General features: G+C 43.4%; 1 protein-coding gene across 1 annotated transcript in view; it reads left to right on the forward strand.

Annotated features, from left to right (window-relative positions):
* The window catches only part of INPP5D (inositol polyphosphate-5-phosphatase D), a 420594-nt gene extending 405872 nt beyond the window's left edge, over positions 1-14722 (forward strand). The window contains exons 27-28 of the mRNA XM_030216155.1: positions 3920-4505; positions 14112-14722. Of these exons, the coding sequence (XP_030072015.1) occupies positions 3920-4505; positions 14112-14114 (589 nt within the window). The 3' untranslated portion in view covers positions 14115-14722. The remainder of the gene's footprint in view (positions 1-3919; positions 4506-14111) is intronic.
* The last annotated feature ends 3302 nt before the right edge of the window (positions 14723-18024 follow it).

Here is an 18024-nt window from a genome sequence, read left to right on the forward strand (position 1 = left end):
ATCAGGTTTAGAGGGCAGATTTCAAAAGCCATTTACCAGTTAAATTGGCCTGTCTGAAAACTACCCTTTGCTTGGCTAGAAATACATGCAGTTTTCCATAATGTGTATAATTTTAGTTCGGTTAAAAAGAGTCGGGGGGGGGGGGGTTCACTTTCAAGTCCCACCATTTGGGTTCTGCCCATTGGGCTCCTGTGACTTTTGGGTACCACTGTTTGGGCACCCAGGACTTTTGGACCCCACCCCAAAAAGAGCCCTAGCAGGATCTAGTCCTTAACACCGAGACCTCCTGCAGTCAGCTCCTTCCTCTTACCTGCACAATGGCTGCCTTCTCCGGAAGAGCCAGCCCTCTCTTCAGGGATGAGAACACTACTCTCACTTTCAATGCTTGCTTAGCGTGCTCTGCCCCTGGTACCCTCATCTGCACCGAAGACACTGGTGCTAGATTACTCAGCAGAGCGCTGGTTAGTAAGGATCTCCCCACCTCACTTCAGCAGCACTTTTCCTTCCTTCTTTCCTCCTCCACCATTGTGCAGGTAAGAGAAGACAGAACTGACCACCTGGGCTATCAGGGTTAGGGACCAGATCTGGCTGGGGATCTCGGGGCAGCACCCATGAAACTCTCAGCAAAGCAGGACTTTTAGATGCTGCTATGTTGGCATCCAAATGTCCAGTGCCAATATGTATAGGTATCCAAACAGCAGTGCTGAAAGGGCCATGCCAAAACGGCAGTGCTTAAAAGTCCTGCTTTGTAAAAAAGAGGCATTACCATAGGCATGTCTACTTTGGGAGAGGGAAAACAGCATCCTTTTCATTCATTAATTTAGTATCTTTACCTACTAGGAGGAGCCAAGTGCACATATAGTTTATAGAATGCTAGCACTTCGTGTCAGAGGCACTAATAATTGGCATTTTTGCTTGTAAGTGCTAGGTGCTATTCTATAAAGTATGTGCCAAACTTGCTTAGTGGGCCTTTTACAAAGGTATGCTAGCGTTTTTAGCATGCACTAAAAACAAGTGCATGGTAAACGCTAGAGACCCCCATATATTCCTTTGGGCATCTCTAGCATTTAGCACATGCTAAAAAGTTACTGCACCTTTGTAAAAGACCCCCTTAGTGTGTAACTGCTAGGAAGTTGTATACTTAGGTACAGCATGGGCATATTGCCAAGCAACACACATAGCTTATAGAATACTGTCAGTTGCATGCATTGCATGGTGCACTTAGGCACACCAACTTACATCAGCCATTGACCTGTTGTAAATTTAGGCGTGCCAATGAAACTTTATTAGTATTCTGTAGAATTGGACCTAAGCATGCCACATTGTGGCACCTACATCTTGGTGCCAAGTTATAGAATTGCGCCCATATCTACATTTGTATTTCAAATGTATGTGTACTATTTTGTCTCCAACTGGCTGCCAGCACAAACAGATGGGCAAAGTATATGAATGCTTACAGAGACCGAGACATTCTATAAAAGTCACCAAAAATTGCTTGTGCAAATTTGGGTGTGCACTCAATTTGCGTGTGCAATTTAATTTAATAATAATTTAATTGAATAATGAGCTATTTAGCTCCAATAATTGGCGTTTTAACAAGTAATTATTGATAATAATTAAATTTAACTGGCATTTATTTGTAAATTTAGATGCAGGATCCGCGCCTAAAATTTAAGCGCGACTGGAAAAAGGGGTGCAGAAATGGGAGGGGCATGAGTGTAACAGGGGCGTTCCTAAAATTAATGTGCATTGTTATAGAATAATGGGGATTCATTTCCACCACGTGTCAGTTGGTGCAAATGGCTGCACCTAAAGTTAGGCATGATTCCTGGGCATAAGCGCTATTCTGTAAACCGTACCTAATTTTAAGCCTAGCTTATAGAATAGCACTTTAGCGCCATATTTAGAATCTAGCCCTAAAAGTGCTCATTTTCAAAGAGAGACAGCACAAGTGATTTCCATTTTCAAACTGGCTCCCATGTAGGAAGGTTAACAATGCCCACAATTACAAAGAATGCAGATTATTCAAACTCGTCCCTATATTTATTTATTCATTTATTGCATTTGTATCCCACATTTTCCCACCTCTTTGTGTGCTAGTTAAAAGAAGTTTTTACATTCTTGCATACTGCACATCTAAATTGACTTATGAAGTGCAACTATTCCCCCCTTCCCCCAATATTCAAAACCATTGAACAGGCCAAAAATGGTACCTGACTGCTTAAATGGCACTTTGCCGGCTATCCACCGATATTCAGTGGAACATAGCCAGCTATCTCCCAGTGAATATCCCCGATCCACAGATAGCGGCTAGTTGGTTATATTGCGTGATATAACTGGCTACCCAGGAATATTTAGCACCAGTTAAGCTGCCTGTGTGGCTTCATGAATAGCTGGTATGTCTTTGGCCAGTTTGAACTTAACCGGCTAGCACTGAATATCGGCTTGGCCAGTTAAGTTGGAACCGGCCAAAAATAAACCGGATATTCAATGCCGGTCACCAGAAACGATCCAGCATTGAATATCTGTGTTTAACGCTGACTGTGGGGGAGTTAGCTGGGCCATGTCTTTTCTGCTCTGTTTTCTATTGTATGATAAGCAAAATATTGTCTGATGATATGACAAAAATATCACAAATTCAGAGATAGTTAGCTATATACAACAACCCAAAATCTGTGAAAAGCAGACATCACCAGATGCTCTCAGGCCCAGATGCTCAAAAGTAAATGCAGGTGTTAGAGGCCATTAGCACAGTACTAGCACCTGCATTTACCTGTGCAGAATGTTCAGAGGGGTCAAGCGCAGGAAACGAGTGCGCCAAGCACTAGCGCAGACAAGCATGCAAATGTAGTCAAGCTTCTGTTAATGAGGTCATTTGTATTCCTTCCCAATGCTCAAAAAAAGAGCACCCAAAATAAGACTGCCTTACCACTGCAAAATATAACGCCAGGTCAGAGCCGGCGTTAGGGTGTTGGAGGAAGGGATTCCCATGATTCTCATGTTTCTCTCATGATTCCTTGCAGCAGAAGGAAGCCTGTGCAAGCCCTTAAGCGCTGGTTGTGAGAAACAGCAGCCCCACATGAAAGCACAGGTTGGCGTCTGTTTCCTACATCTAAATTTAAAGCATCCATGCTAAAAAAAAAAAAAAAAAAAAATTTAATGTTCAGTGCAAGCACATATTGGCATCTGTTTCCTACTTCTACATATAAGCATCCAAGCTAAAAAAAAAAATGTAAATTAAAAACGCTTATATTTAGGCCACAGAAAACAGACGCCAATTTGTGCTCCATGTTCAGGTTGTACCAGGTGCATTCACACAGGAGCCACGCTTACTGCAGAACTCTTCTGCGCATGCACCAAGCACAATCCTCCCGCTGAACTCCCTAATGCTCAATGCTATGAGCACACCTATATTTGCATCTCATTAGTGTTGAGCATTAGGGCATTATTCTTCTGCACTGTTCTGGCAGTATTTTTAAGGCACTATTTTTTTTTATTTTTTTTTGTTACATTTGTACCCCGCACTTTTTCCCTCTCATGGCAGGCTCAATGTGGCAGGCAATGGAGGGTTAAGTGACTTGCCCAGAATCACAAGGAGCTGCCTGTGCTGGGAATCGAACTCAGTTCCTCAGTTCCCCAGGACCAAAGTCCACCACCCTAACCACTAGGCCACTCCTCCACTCTATTCAGAATAGCACTGGAGTTTTGAGCATCAGGGCCTCAGAGCAGGTGCACGAGTATAGCTGCAGTCCTCATTGAAGTGACATCTCTCTCATTATGTTCCCTAGGTCCTATATTTTCTATTCATAAATCTCTTCCTTGTTTTGAACTTGCCTCTAGGTTCCTTCCTTTCTCTTTATCAAGGATTATATGCACTTTCTAATAATCGATCTCCTCTTTTCCCTCCCACTAATTGCAGCTCAGATATGGGAAAGGACATGACGGATATTTCATCCCAGGAGGATCCACAACCTTCAGAAATGTTTGAAAACCCCCTATATGGATTTATGAGTTCAAAGGGAAAGCAAAGTTCCAGGAAGGAACCAGACTGCCCAAACACCACTGGGAAAGAGTTTCATAGCATTCTAGGACTGGCAACATCTCGGAACATTTTTCACACCAAGACTCAAGAGACAGAAAACAGCAGGTCCTTTAACAAGCAGTTATCCCCCTCTGTGCTCAACCCAAGAGCCAGATCGTATACTTGTTCGTCCACTTCTATGGAGGAAAAAACTGCAATAAGCAACAAGGGGCAAGGCAAGTTGTCAACCCCTATGACTTTAGAGAATTCAGCACAAGCCAAGAAATTAGTCAAACCCTGTGGGCCAGAAATGGGTTCACATGGAGAGCAGGGACAACGGACCAGACCTCCTCTACCAGTGAAGAGTCAGGCAGTACAAGACCTGCAACATTTGAAAACTCGGGATTATCGGGAGAATTCAGAGTTTTCCCAGCAGGGCAAGCCACGAGCTGATGATGCACCACTGAACAGAACGACTATGATGGTATGCTAGCACCTATAATGCAGTATTTGAGAAAATTGATAGAGAAAAGCAATAGAAAGAGGTACATGGATATATGAGATTTAAGGAAAAGGATCAATAAGAAGCAACACTATGGGGTGATTTTATAAAGTTTCCTCCATGTGTAAAGCCTATTTTACGCATACAAAATGTTTCTTTAAATAATATTTGTGACCACATACATGCATATAAAGTATGCACATGGAAAGAGTGCACTTGCTTTTTGTAATCTGCACATATGTGTTCCTTGGGACTACTACTACTACTTAACATTTCTAGAGCGCTACTAGGGTTACGCAGAGCTGTACAAATTAAACAAAGAAGGACGGTCCCTGCTCAAAGGAGCTTACAATCTAAAGAACAAAATGTCAAGTTGGGGCAGTCTAGATTTCCTGGGTAGAGGTGTAGTGGTTAGGTGCCGAAGGCGACATTGAAGAGGTGGGCTTTAAGCAGTGATTTGAAGATGGGCAGGGAGGGGGGCCTGGCGTATGGGCTCGGGGAGTTTGTTCCACGCATGGGGTGAGGCGAGGCAGAAAGGGCGGCGCCCGGAGTTGGCGGTGGTGGAGAAGGGTACTGAAAGGAGGGATTTGTCTTGAGAGCGGAGGTTACGGGTAGGAACATAAGGAGAGATGAGGGTTGAGAGGTAAGGAGGGGCTGCAGATCGAGTACATTTGTAGGTTAATAGCAGAAGCTTGAACTGAATGCGGTACCTGATCGGAAGCCAGTGAAGTGACTTGAGGAGAGGGGTGATATGAGTGTATCGGTTCAGGCGGAAGATAAGACGTGCAGCAGAGTTCTGAACGGACTGAAGGGGGGATAGGTGGCTAAGTGGGAGACCAGTGAGGAGTAGGTTGCAGTAGTCAAGGCGAGAGGTAATGAGAGAGTGGATGAGAGTTCTGGTGGTGTGTTCAGAGAGGAAAGGGCGGATTTTGCTAATGTTGTAGAAGAAGAAGCGACAGGTCTTGGCTATCTGCTGGATATGCGCAGAGAAGGAGAAGGAGGAGTCGAAGATGACACTGAGGTTGCGGGCAGATGAGACGGGGACGATGAGGGTGTTATCAACCAAGATAGAGAGTGGAGGTAGAGGAGAAGTGGGTTTGGGTGGGAAGACAAGAAGGACATAGCTTGAACAGAACAAAGAGCTGCAATGTACCTGCATATTTCATAATACACACAGGCACACGTGTAGACTACATGTAAATATAAGCATTGTCATTCTCATGCTATCGGGGCTATATATGAGAGCCTATTTTTTTACATTACATTAGCACTTATATTCCACTGCTTAGCCTCTGCTAATATTTCCATTCTTCTCCTCATCATCGTATTAGATAGTGAACTCTTTCCAAATTGGGTGCACACTCTTCTGAAGTCTCTGCTGGGCTGGCACCAGATCCGTCAGAGTTGAGTGACACAGGGTGTGAAGTGCACAGCCCCCAACACTACAAGGCAATTCCCAGTCACAAAAACATGTTGCTGAAAGAATTCAAGTACTAATCTCCCTCCCAAGAGGATGAGAAACTTGAAGGACTGAGGCTTTTGTTCAGTTCTTGAGCAACCTCTTCCAGCTTTTGGAAGGAAGAAAAGGTGGAACCATCTTCCTTCCAAAAAGAAAAGACAAAAAAAAAAAAAAAGGGAAACCATTTCCTTAGCATCTTGAAATAAGCTAGCAGCTATCACTGTTTGAACTAGGGGTATGCAGCCAGAAAATTTTCGTTTTAGGTTCTTCCTGTATTGTTTCCAGAACATTTTTCTTTTCTTTCTGTCATCACAGGATCAATGTCATTAAGAGTTTGCACTCTTTTGAAAGAGTCTGTACTGTTAACAAAGAGTGTGCACTATTCATGATGAAAGGATGCAGAATTTGTGCTTGGGTTATGGTTAGTGCATTTATACACTACTAGGGAACAGTGTACACTTCCTGAACAATATGCCCTCTTTGTGAATAATGCGTGCTCTTTCAGAAGAGGACACACTATTGATAGCACACAAACAACACAAAATGTCATACTTCCACAAGGACCACTATAAAAAGGATAGGATGAAATAAACAAAATAATAGATAACAATATCATTCAAAAATCATTAGATTCCCACTACACACAACCAATGTGGAGAAAAAGGACCTCATCAGAATGTGAAAATTCTAAGCAAAAAATAATTTCACATACCTAGCCATCACAGATCCTGAAAAAAAAAACACAGCTGCCACTAAAAATAGTTATTCAGCTCAGAAAAAAAGGTTTAAACGATATTTTTCAAAATATATTTATATATAATGTAGTGCTGCAATTAAGTGTTCAAAAAAAAAAAGTTCATAGCAAAATAAAGACAAACAGCAAAGCAAAGCAAAAGTGACACTTGTCTTATATCCAATAGAGTTGAATAACTCAGTGAGAATCCAGCGTTGCTTTATAAGGGTCTAATGAATGCACATCCCTAGTTTGATCATCACAACTTTATCAATAAGGCATTCATCCTGCAGGTTTCATTCAGGAGAAAAGGGAATAAAAAGCTGTCTCTCATGAGCTCTCACAGCACTCTTCTGACTGTAAAATACAAAGTCTTATCTGGTCCATTGCAACAACACTTGGAGGAGGGGGAGATATGCTATGGAAAGATGGTACATTCTTCTTGTCAACTCTGTTTAGCATGTCCCTTTCACAGGGACACACCTCATAAATAAATTGTGCACAAATGATGTTGGGGGATGTGTTTTAACTAGCCACATTAGTTCAATGTAGTTACTTTTTACTCATGCACTTTGCCTTAATTTCTGTGTTTGTTCTTTTTAAAACTTAATAAAAATAATGGTAAAAAGTTAAAATAGTTAAATCCAATTAGTACCCACTTAAGCAATTAAGTTAGGTGCTATTCTGTAACTTGTATGTGCAATTTTACATGCTAGTTGCAAAGTTGTGTGCCAAAATTTATAGAATTAGGGGGAGAGAGGTTAGTTTCTTAAAAGCCCATTTCCACAGATAAAGGACTTTTACCTGAGAAAACAGCTTTGAAATGTATCCCCCCCCCCCCCCCCCCACAAAGAGTGCTATGGGGACGCAATTTCTAAATCAGTTTTGCAAAGTTTTTATAGTTTAAGATTTGCTATACCGCCTTAGCTGACAAGCAGGACAAAAGAGTGTACAGACTAATTTATGCTGCTCTCATTGCTCATCTAGGGCCTCATGTACTGGTCTTTTCTCTCATGGACACAGACTGGGAGACAAGTCTTTAGGGGTCAATGTGCAAAAGAGATTTAACCATGTAAGAAGGCTCCTACCTAGTTAAATCGCAATAGCCAGCTCTACCATTGATATGCAACCGCACTTAACCAGATAGTGCAACTGAATATCAGTACAGAACATTACAGTCGCCAAAGATCCAGATATTCATTGCTAATGTCTGAATTAATCCCAGCACTGAATATTCAGGTCAGATACAGCCTACAGTGATCAGCACCTTTAATCACCTTTAAATTTTGCAGACTGCCATGGGCTGAATATCAGGGGTTAGTAAATTAAGCCTCTAATCTTCTCCAATTTCTTTTTTGCTGGCCATATGTTCATGTAAAATAACGCTGCACCTTTTATGTGACTCTGTTTTGAACACACATCTTCTACTACTACTATTAAACATTTCTATAGCGCTACTAGACTTACGCAGCGCTGTACAAATTAACATGAAAAGCCAGTCCCTGCTCAACATCTTACTGTAGATTTCCTAATAACTGTTTGTGCTAAGTTCAAGGTCCTTTGTTGCCTGCTGGCTACCCCTAAATATGTCTTTTTACTATCTCCATGATGGTACATCTCTCTAATTCCTCCTGGTCACCTTTTCTGTCTGGTGAGCATTTCTTAGACCTCTATTGCCTCTACAAAGGGAAGTAAATTTTCAGTGGGATAGCAAAAAAATAATTTGAAATGTTTAGTCTAGGCATTTCAAATAATTTGCATATTCTGCAGAGTGGGACAGGGCAATTCTATAACTAGGCGTGTGCAGTTATGCACATCTTGCATAAGTAAATGGCATCTTAATTGGTACTTACATACTATGGGATTCTTTTACTAAGGCGCACTAATGGATTTAGTGTGCGCTATATGCCGCTTAGCCCATTGCATACCTTTGGGCTACATGGCACTTAATGCACACTAATTCATTAGCACAATTTAATATAAAGACCCCTAAGTGCCCTAGGCACTATCCTATAAGATAGCACCTAAGTGCTATAGCGTGTAACTGCAAGAGGGCATACTTATGGGCAGAAACAAACAACACAGAGGAAACAACCCTTGCAAAGAGGACAGGAAAACAACCACAGTGAAGGAACCAAATCAATAGATAGACGATACTGTGAAGTCCAGTTCTTTATTTCATCCATTCCACTGACTCGACTCAGTACTGGCCTGTGCTTCGGCCAAAGGCCTGCATCAGGAGTCTCTATTAGATGTGTGGATACAAATCAATCTGCTTATAAAATCAATCTGATACAAGTGTCTGGTGCACAAAACAGGCACGCTGAAACCACTAGCATATCACTTGTCGTACACATACTGCCACGCAGCGACATGTGCAATAGAGTACTATTGGTTGCATGTGTTGCATGGCCCATTTAGGTGTGCAAACTTACGTCAGTAATTGACCTGTTGTAAGTGGGTGTGTCTAAATTCTTGCATGCCAAAGCTAGTATTCTGTAATGGCTTAGATGCTCCTAAGTGCCATTATAGAAGTGGAGCTAAGCATGCTCCATTGTGGTGCCTAAATCAAGGCCCCAAGTTATAGAATTGATCCTTATATGTTTAGTAAACAGTGCTGAATATACTAGCCTACATAGAAGTGATCATATTTATAGATTAGCAGAGCAATTTTATGACTGCACAAGGCAGATGCACAGGCAAATTAATTAGTTCACAAGCCATTAACAATCAGTTACTGACATAAATTGGCACTAGTTTAGATTTGAATGCACACCTGCCTACGTGCTATTCTATAAGTGTCTCCCATGCAACACAAAAGGGGGCAAGGCCATAGGAGGGGCATGGGCAAGTCAGGGACATTCCAAAAATTCAGGCGCAGTGTTATAGAATACTGGGGTTGTGCTCCCAATTTCCATGCCACAATTTTCACCAGGCATAAGGCCTTGCGCTGAATGTTTGGCGTGGGAGTCCGTGCTAAGCACTATTTTATAAAAGGTGCTCAGCCCGGAGCACCCTTTATAGATTAGCGTTTGGTGAGAATTTTTCCTACTTCCTAATTTTGAGCACCATTTACTAAATCTGGCCCTTTGTGTGTTTTAGTGCTGAGAAAATTGGCACTTATGCATGTAAGTGCACTACATGCTATTCTGTAACAGAGCGCATAAGTGCCTTATCCCTGGATTCTATATATGGCGTGTTGAGGCGTGCACGTAGATTTGTGCGCATGACTCGATTGTTTAACGAACCACTTAGTCATGATAAGTGGCCAATAATGACCACTTATCACTAATTGGATTTAAGTGGAATTTATGTGCGTGCTTTGTTAGGTGTATTCTATAAAGCAGTGTGCATAAATTCTCACACGTGCAGCCAAAAAGGGGGCATGGAGATGGGAGGAGTTTGGGCATGCTGGGCCTATCAAACACATCTATGTGCACGGTTATAGAATTTGGGCCAGTGCACGTAGATTTAGATGTATGCATTTACACCAGTTTTTCACTGGTGTAAATGGATGTGCCTACATTGTAGGCGTGTCCACCCAGCCCAAGGTGTATTCTATATATCACACTTACATTTAGGCATGTCTAATAGAATATGCCTAGCTGGCTCTATCGGACGCGCCTAGATTCTAGGCGCCATATATAGAATCTAGCCTTAGCGCATAACTGCAAGGGGATGGTCGTGTAGATGGAATATGGGAGAGGCACCAGTGTGTCTCCATCTTACATGTGTAACTTGTAGAATACTGTAACTTATGCGTATAGCTTGCCACACTTAGAAATGTGCATATACACCTGCCATTCACATGACATAAGCGGGCATAGCAAAATGTAGGCACACAGATGCTGACTTACACTATTCTATAAAGGTTGTCCAAATTTGGGCACTGAGTGCGAATTGTATAACAGCATTTGGACAACAAGTTTCCATTCTAGAACAGAGTGTAAGTCTGCATTTGCATTCCAGCATTTAGGCACTAACACAGCATGTAAAAGGCAGGTGTAAATGTTGCACTGTAACACATAACTTATAGGATTTTATATGTTTGTTTATTTATTTATTTATTAGGATTTATTTACCATCTTTTTGAAGGAATTCACTCAAGGTGGTGTACAGTATTATGTGCCTAAGTGTTGGACCTGCCCATGCCTTGTCCACATGTACATTCCCCACTTGCAGTTGCATGCAAAGTTTGTAGAATACCACTTAGCGCCCAACCAGTACTTATGCATGTGAATGTAGCATTCAGAAGTGCAAATAGTATTCTGTAATCTCAGCATGCAAATGGAACTTACACTTAGGTGCTAAAGTTACAGAATGAGGGGGGTATATGTTTTAATTATGTGGCACCAGTATGACACTTAGGGATGTCAGAGACAAAGGGGGGGGGGTGTTTATACAGGAGGGAAGGGGCCCTATGCACCCAGAGAATCCCCTAGGAGTCAATCCAGGATCAACAGGAAGCCCTAGTGAAACCATAGCACTAATCATGGGTGGAGCCCCAAAGAGATGGATAACAAACCAGCTCTTCCCTGAAGGGTAGGCAAAGGTGGGAGACTGTGAAGTGAGTCCTGTTTTCTCAGAGGAGGGAGGAATGAACCTCCATGTTCTTCATGTGACGGTTTGGGAAAGCTAGGAGGAGGAAGGGATAAAAGGAGAGCATTGCCCCAAGGTCAGTCTACTCATGACACCAGGTAAACCTGTTTTTTTGGCAATTTAGCACAACATATTATCTATACATGTAATATGTGACTATCACTGCTTATACTTATATATGATACCGTCCCATTTTGAATATCATTCCCATTGTTCATCTGCCTGTAAACCATCTAATTATTAACATCAAGGCTATTTAGGCTGTACTATTTACAAAAAAAAACACACAAAAAACTATAGCATTCTTAATTTAGTTGACTTTTCCCAAACCAACACTTACCTCTTAAATATTCCTTCCCTCTTATTTCTTTTCATAGAAACATACTACTACTACTAATAGCATTTATATAGCGCTACCAGACGCATGCAGCACTGAACATTTGACATAGAGAGACAGTCCCTGCTCAAAGAGCTTCCAATCTAGGTAATAATCTAGAAAATAATGGCAGATAAAAACCATTTGGCCTATCCAGCCTACCCATTCATGCCAGTTGCTAAGCTCTGCAATCCTTTCCTCTCCCTTGAAGATGCTTTGGATTTGTCACATGCTTTCTTGAATTCAGATACGACCTTTGTCTTCACCACCTTTGCTGGGAAGCAATTCCACGTGTTCACTTTTCTATAAAGAAATATTTCCTTAGATTACTCCTGAGTCTATCTTCTTTCACTTTTATCCTATGCCCCTTCAATCCAGAGCTTCCTTTCAGTGTATTTATGCTACAGAAGTATTTAAATGTCACTGTCATATAACAGCTCTTCTGCCTTTCTTCCAAAGTATACAATTTGAGATCTTTATCTGGGCTCCATATACTTTTTGATAAAGACCATTTTGGTAACCACTGTCTGGACTGACTCCATCCTCATATTCTTTCGAAGGTGCAATCTCCAGAATTGTAGACAGTACTGCAAATGAGGTCTCACTGAGAGACTTATGCAGAGGCACTATCACCTCCTCTTTCATGCTGGCCATTCCTCTCTCTACGCACCCAAGCATCTTTCTGGTTTTTGCCATCACCTTTTTTTAATCATTTGGCCACCTTAAACCATCAGGCGCAATCACCCTGCACATCCCACTCTTTTTTTTTTTGCACAGAAGTATTTCATCCTCTATACTGCACTGCTCCATTTGTCCTTGCATTTTTTAGCATTAAATCTTAACTGTCAAAGTCCAGACCATTCTTAATTTTACTAGATCCCACCTCATATTATTCACACCATCCCAGATGTCTATCCAATTTAAAAATTTTGGGTCATCTGTAAAGAGATAAATCTTACCCAACAGCCCTTGAGCAGTATCACAAAAATGTTAAAAAGAAGTGGACAAGAAGCCAAAAGCCAAAACTTGCAACACATCACTGGTAATGCCCTTTTCCTCTGAGTAAACTCCATGTACCACTATCCTTTGTCACCTCCCACTCAATCAGCTTTTAATGAGGTCAGTCACTTTGGGGCCCATAATGACGACACTAGAGGGGCATTTTTGAAAGAAATGTCTATGTTTGGATTTGGGCATCTTTGTAAAACGTCCAATTCCATGGGCGGGGAAAACCGTATTTTCGAAACAAGATGGACGTCCATCTTTCGTTTCAAAAATACCAAGGACGTCCTTGAATTTGGACGTCCTTAGACATGGACATCTTTGACTTTCAGCGATTTTTGAAACCAAAGACGTCCATGTCAAAAACATCCAAATGCAAGCCATTTGGATGTGGGAGGAGCCAGCATTTCTAGTGCACTGGTCCCCCTGACATGCCAGAACATCAACCGGGCACCCTAGTGGGCACTGCAGTGGACTTCATAAAATTCTCCCAGGTACATAGCTCCCTTACCTTGTGTGCTGAGCCCCCCAAAACCCACTACCCACAACTGTACACCACTACCACAGCCCTTACGGGTGAAGGGGGCATCTATATGTGGGTACAGTGGGTTTCTGGTGGGTTTTGCCCCTTGCTCACTTACTGAGGCCGCCACTGTCCTATACCTTCCTGTATCAGTGTGTCTGCTCCTCCGCAGCCTCCAAGGGGGGCCTGTCTTTCTCCTGCTCCTGTGTGCCAGGACTGGGTTATCACTTTAACGCAATCACCCAGGTCCTGACAGGAACAGGACAGAGGCAGACCCCAGCGCTGGGCCTGCTTTGGAGGCTGGTCCCGGTGAAATTTGCCCCCCCCCCCCCCCGCTTCCCCCTCTCGACAGCCCTGATCTCTAGTTCCCAACCTCCTCCTTACTTCATTGTAATTCTTAATATTGTATCACTAATATAATCTGTTGTGTAACGTAAGAGCAACATTAGGAAATTCTTTTTCATGGAAAGAGTGAAGGTTGCCTGAAATGCCCTCCCAGTGGAGGTGGTAAGGACAAAGAATGATATAATTCAAAAAAGGCATGGTGTAAACACAAAAGATCCCTATATAGCAAGATGGAATCAAAACAAAATTTAAATGAATTTCACAGGCATAAAGGGGTATAACCCACACAGAGCAGCGGGTACATCTCTAAACATAGCCACAGAAAGGTGTGGTCTACATGGAGTGGCCAGTACAACCCTACAACCTTAAACAAAGGCATAGAGAGGTACACGAAGCAGCAAGTACAACTCTAGCCACCTTACTGGGCAGACTAGATGAACCATGCTAGTCTTTTATCTGTAGTCATTTACTATGTTAAAAGACTTAACTATGAAAATGTGGAACTTGCCATGATCTCACTGACTGCTCTCTGTCTTTTCTTGTTTTCATAGTGAATACAGTGAAGTAGATTTCACAGACCCTTCTACACAAAGGAAGAATCTCAGAGGACAGAAAAATCATAAGCAGGACTCTATTAGTGGTGACATTCTTCTGTGTGATATTTGCAGCAGGATTCATGGTGCATTTATTACAAATGTTTGTACAACTTTGTTTCTTGGGAAGTGTATTGTAGTGTACTATAAATTTTCTTAGTGTAAATGATAAAAATTAAGAAAACACGAGCAGCTTCAATTGATCCTCCAATATATTCTGTGTTCCCATGGAGCTAACTCTTGTCCACCTACGCTCTTTGAAAATGTAGATGACTTAGAACTGTTGTAGACTCTTGTGGATATCTAATAAGAGTAATGTGAGTTCCCTTTTTCAGAATCCAAAGGGAATACAATTTTTTCTAGAACCAACAGTCTATTAATTCTTTGCATTAAATAATAGAAGAAAATATATAAGTTAAAATCTGCTCAGTGTGCTGTGGTGGCCAAAAAAAGCAAAAAAGAATGTTGGAAATTATTAGGAAAGGAATACACAACAAAACTAAGAACACCATAATGCCCATAGCGCAACTGCACCTTGAGTAATGTGTGTAATTCTGATCACTCCATCTCAAAAAAAAAATATATATATATAGCGGAATTAGAAAAGGTACAAGGGGATGAAACAGTTCTCCTAAAAGGAAAAAGAGGTTAGGGCTCTAAGCTTGGAGAAGAAATGGCTGAGGAGAATATAACAGAGGTATATAAAATCCTGAGTGGAATGAAATGGATAAATGAAGTTCTATTGTTTACTTTTTCAAAAAATACAAAGACTAAGGGACTTCCCATGAATATATTAAGTAGTACATTTAAAGTAAACAGGAGAAAATGTTTGTTCACTCAGCATATAGCTTTGGAACTCATCGCTGAAGGATGTGGTAAAAGCAGTTAGCGTAGATTAGTTTTAAAAAGACTTGGGCATGTTCCTGAAGAAAAAGTCTATAAATTATTATTAAGGTAGACCTGGGTAAAGCCACTGCGTGTCCCTGAGAATAAGTAGCTTGAAATCTTGCTACTTTTTGGGATCTGCCAGGTACTTGTGACCTGATTGGTCACTGTTGGAAACAGGATACTGGGCTTGTGGACCTTTGGTCTGACCCAGTATGGTGATTCTTATGTTTTTAAGTTCTTAAATCAAAGACTCTAAGTGTAGTTGCAGAAAACAGGCTCAGTAGGAGAGAAAGGCAAACTTTTTTTGCTACTATGAGAAAGGATACTGTAAAGCTCCCGGCCACTGGGTGATTTTGAAATGCAGCCCTCTGCTGGCCGGGGTCTCACTTGCCAGTCTCCTCAGAGTTCCCTTGGCTCCCAAGCCAAGCTATGTATTGCAACTGGCCAGGCAAACTGTGCAGCCACTGACAGTTCCAAACAAAATCCTCAAGGTAACTCCAGCAAAAACAGCACAGAAGCAAACAGTTCAAAACAAGAGGGTTTCCTTTATCTTCCCCACCCCCACCCCCACCCACTTTCAGGGTAACTCTAGCAAGCCCAGCACAGAAACAAACAGTTCAAAACAACTTGTGGTAAATCCCTGGTACTTAGCTTCCAGGCAATCTGTAAAGACACCTGCCCCTATATCTGGAGCTCCTGCCTTACTCAGGGTGACTCCTCAACAGGGGCGTAGCCACGAGTGGGCCTGGATGGGCCTAGGCCCACCCAGTTTGGGTTCAGGCCCACCCAGCAGCGGAGCGGAGGGAGCAGGGAGCGCTGATCCTGCATCTGCCTCCTTCTCTCTGGCGGCAGCGCTTCCCAGACGCTGCCTACCGCCGCCACGATCTACCTCCTTCCTCTGTCTCAACAGCAGCAGTAGCGTCGCGATTCAAACACGCTGCCTCCTGCCTCTAACCCGGAAGCGTCTCCTCTGCAGAGGAGATGCTTCCGGGTTAGAAGCAGGAGGTAGCGTGTTTGAATCGCTACCGCTGCTGTTGAGAGTGAGACAGAGGGAGGAGGTAGATCATGGCGGCGGTAGGCAGCGTCTGGGAAGCGCTGCCATCCGAGAGAAGGCGGGCAGGTGGAATGGGAGGGAAGGATGCATGGGGTGAAGGAGAATCGCTGGACACATAGATGGGAGCGGGAGGGGAGAGAGGAGAGTCACGGGATGGATGGATGGAGGTGGGGGTCAGGGGAGAGAGGAGAATTGCTGGGGATGGATGGATGGAGGTGGGGGCAGGGGAGAGAGGAGAATTGCTGGGGATGATGGATAGATGGAGGTGGGGGCAGGGGAGAGAGGAAAATTGCTGGGGAAGGATGGATGGAGGTGGGGGGCAGGGGAGAGAGGAGAATTGCTGGGGATGGATGGATGGAGGTGGGGGGCAGGGGAGAGAGAATTGCTGGGGATGATGGATGGATGGAGGTGGGGGCAGGGGTGAGAGGAGAATTGCTGGGGATGATGGATGGATGGATGGAGGTGGGGGGGTCAGGGGAGAGAGGAGAATTGCTGGGGATGATGGATGGATGGAGGTGGGGGGTCAGGGGAGAGAGGAGAATTGCTGGGGATGATGGATGGATGGAGGTGGGGGCAGGGGAGAGAGGAAAATTGCTGGGGAAGGATGGATGGAGGTGGGGGGCAGGGGAGAGAGGAGAATTGCTGGGGATGATGGATGGATGGAGGTGGGGGGTCAGGGGAGAGAGGAGAATTGCTGGGGATGATGGATGGATGGAGGTGGGGGCAGGGGAGAGGAGAATTGCTGGGGATGGAGGTGGGGAGCAGGGGAGAGAGGAGAATTGCTGGGAATGGATGGATGGAGGGGACAGGGGCAAGAACAGAATTGCTGGGGATGGATGGATAGGGGCAGGGGAGAGAAGAGAATTGCTGGGTATGGATGGATGGAGGGGAGAGGAGAGTTGCTGGACATGGGTGGATGGAGGGGAGGGAAGAGGAGAGAGGAAGGTTGCTGGACATGGGTGGATGGAGGGGAGGGCAGGGGGCAGAGGAGGGTTGCTGGACATGGATGGATGAAGGGAAGGGCAGGAGAGAGGAGGCTGCTGGATATGGATGGAGGAGAGGGAAGGGAGAGAGAAGAAATGCTGGACATGGATGGAGGGAAAGAAAGAGTGAGGAAGGAGATGAGATGAGGGAAAAGGAAGAGAGGAGAAAATTGCACATGGATGAAGAAAATAGGCAGAAGCTGGATCCACTGGACAGTCAAGTCTACGGAGGACCCAGAGCAAGAAATGAAGAAGAAAGGCGGAAAGTAAAGAAATAAATGGAAAGGAAGCCCTGGAAATGGAGTAAAGAGGACAGATAGCAGCAGAATCAGATACTGGGCCAGTATGATCAGAAAAACAAAGTCACCAGACAGCAAAGGTAGAAAAAAATAATTTTATTTTCATTATAATGATTGGAACACGTCCACTTTGAGAATCAGGTGCTCAACATTAAAAGTTTATATTTATTTACTTATTTATGGCATTTTATCCCACATTAAACATGAATTAGATTGGAATCTGGGATCATTTAATGTTTTTTTTTCCTGGAGAGAGTAATGCATTGCCTCCCCCACCCCCCAGGCTCTTTCCCTGGCTATAGCCAGCTCTGCAATTTTGAGGGGAGGTGCACAGGGGGGGGGGGGGCGCATAGGTGGACCAGGGAGAGAGCCTGTTGTTAAACATTTACCAGCACACCACTGTCTAGTGCCCACCCATCCAACCTGTTGGCCCACCCAAAAATTGACTTCTGGCTACGCCACTGCTCCTCAAGCATGCCTTCCTTTGGCTGGAAATCCTCTCCTGTCCAGTTCAGTGTGCCCCGGTCACCCCTCTGATCCAAAGGCCGTGACCCCTCACACTCTCCGGGAACTGCAACTAAGATTCTCCAGCCTTCCCATATATGCAAATGAGACAATCAAAATGCAAATTCACTTTATTAGGACTT

The sequence above is a fragment of the Microcaecilia unicolor genome, chromosome 10 (genome assembly GCF_901765095.1).
Source record: "Microcaecilia unicolor chromosome 10, aMicUni1.1, whole genome shotgun sequence".
Lineage (NCBI taxonomy): Eukaryota > Metazoa > Chordata > Amphibia > Gymnophiona > Siphonopidae > Microcaecilia > Microcaecilia unicolor.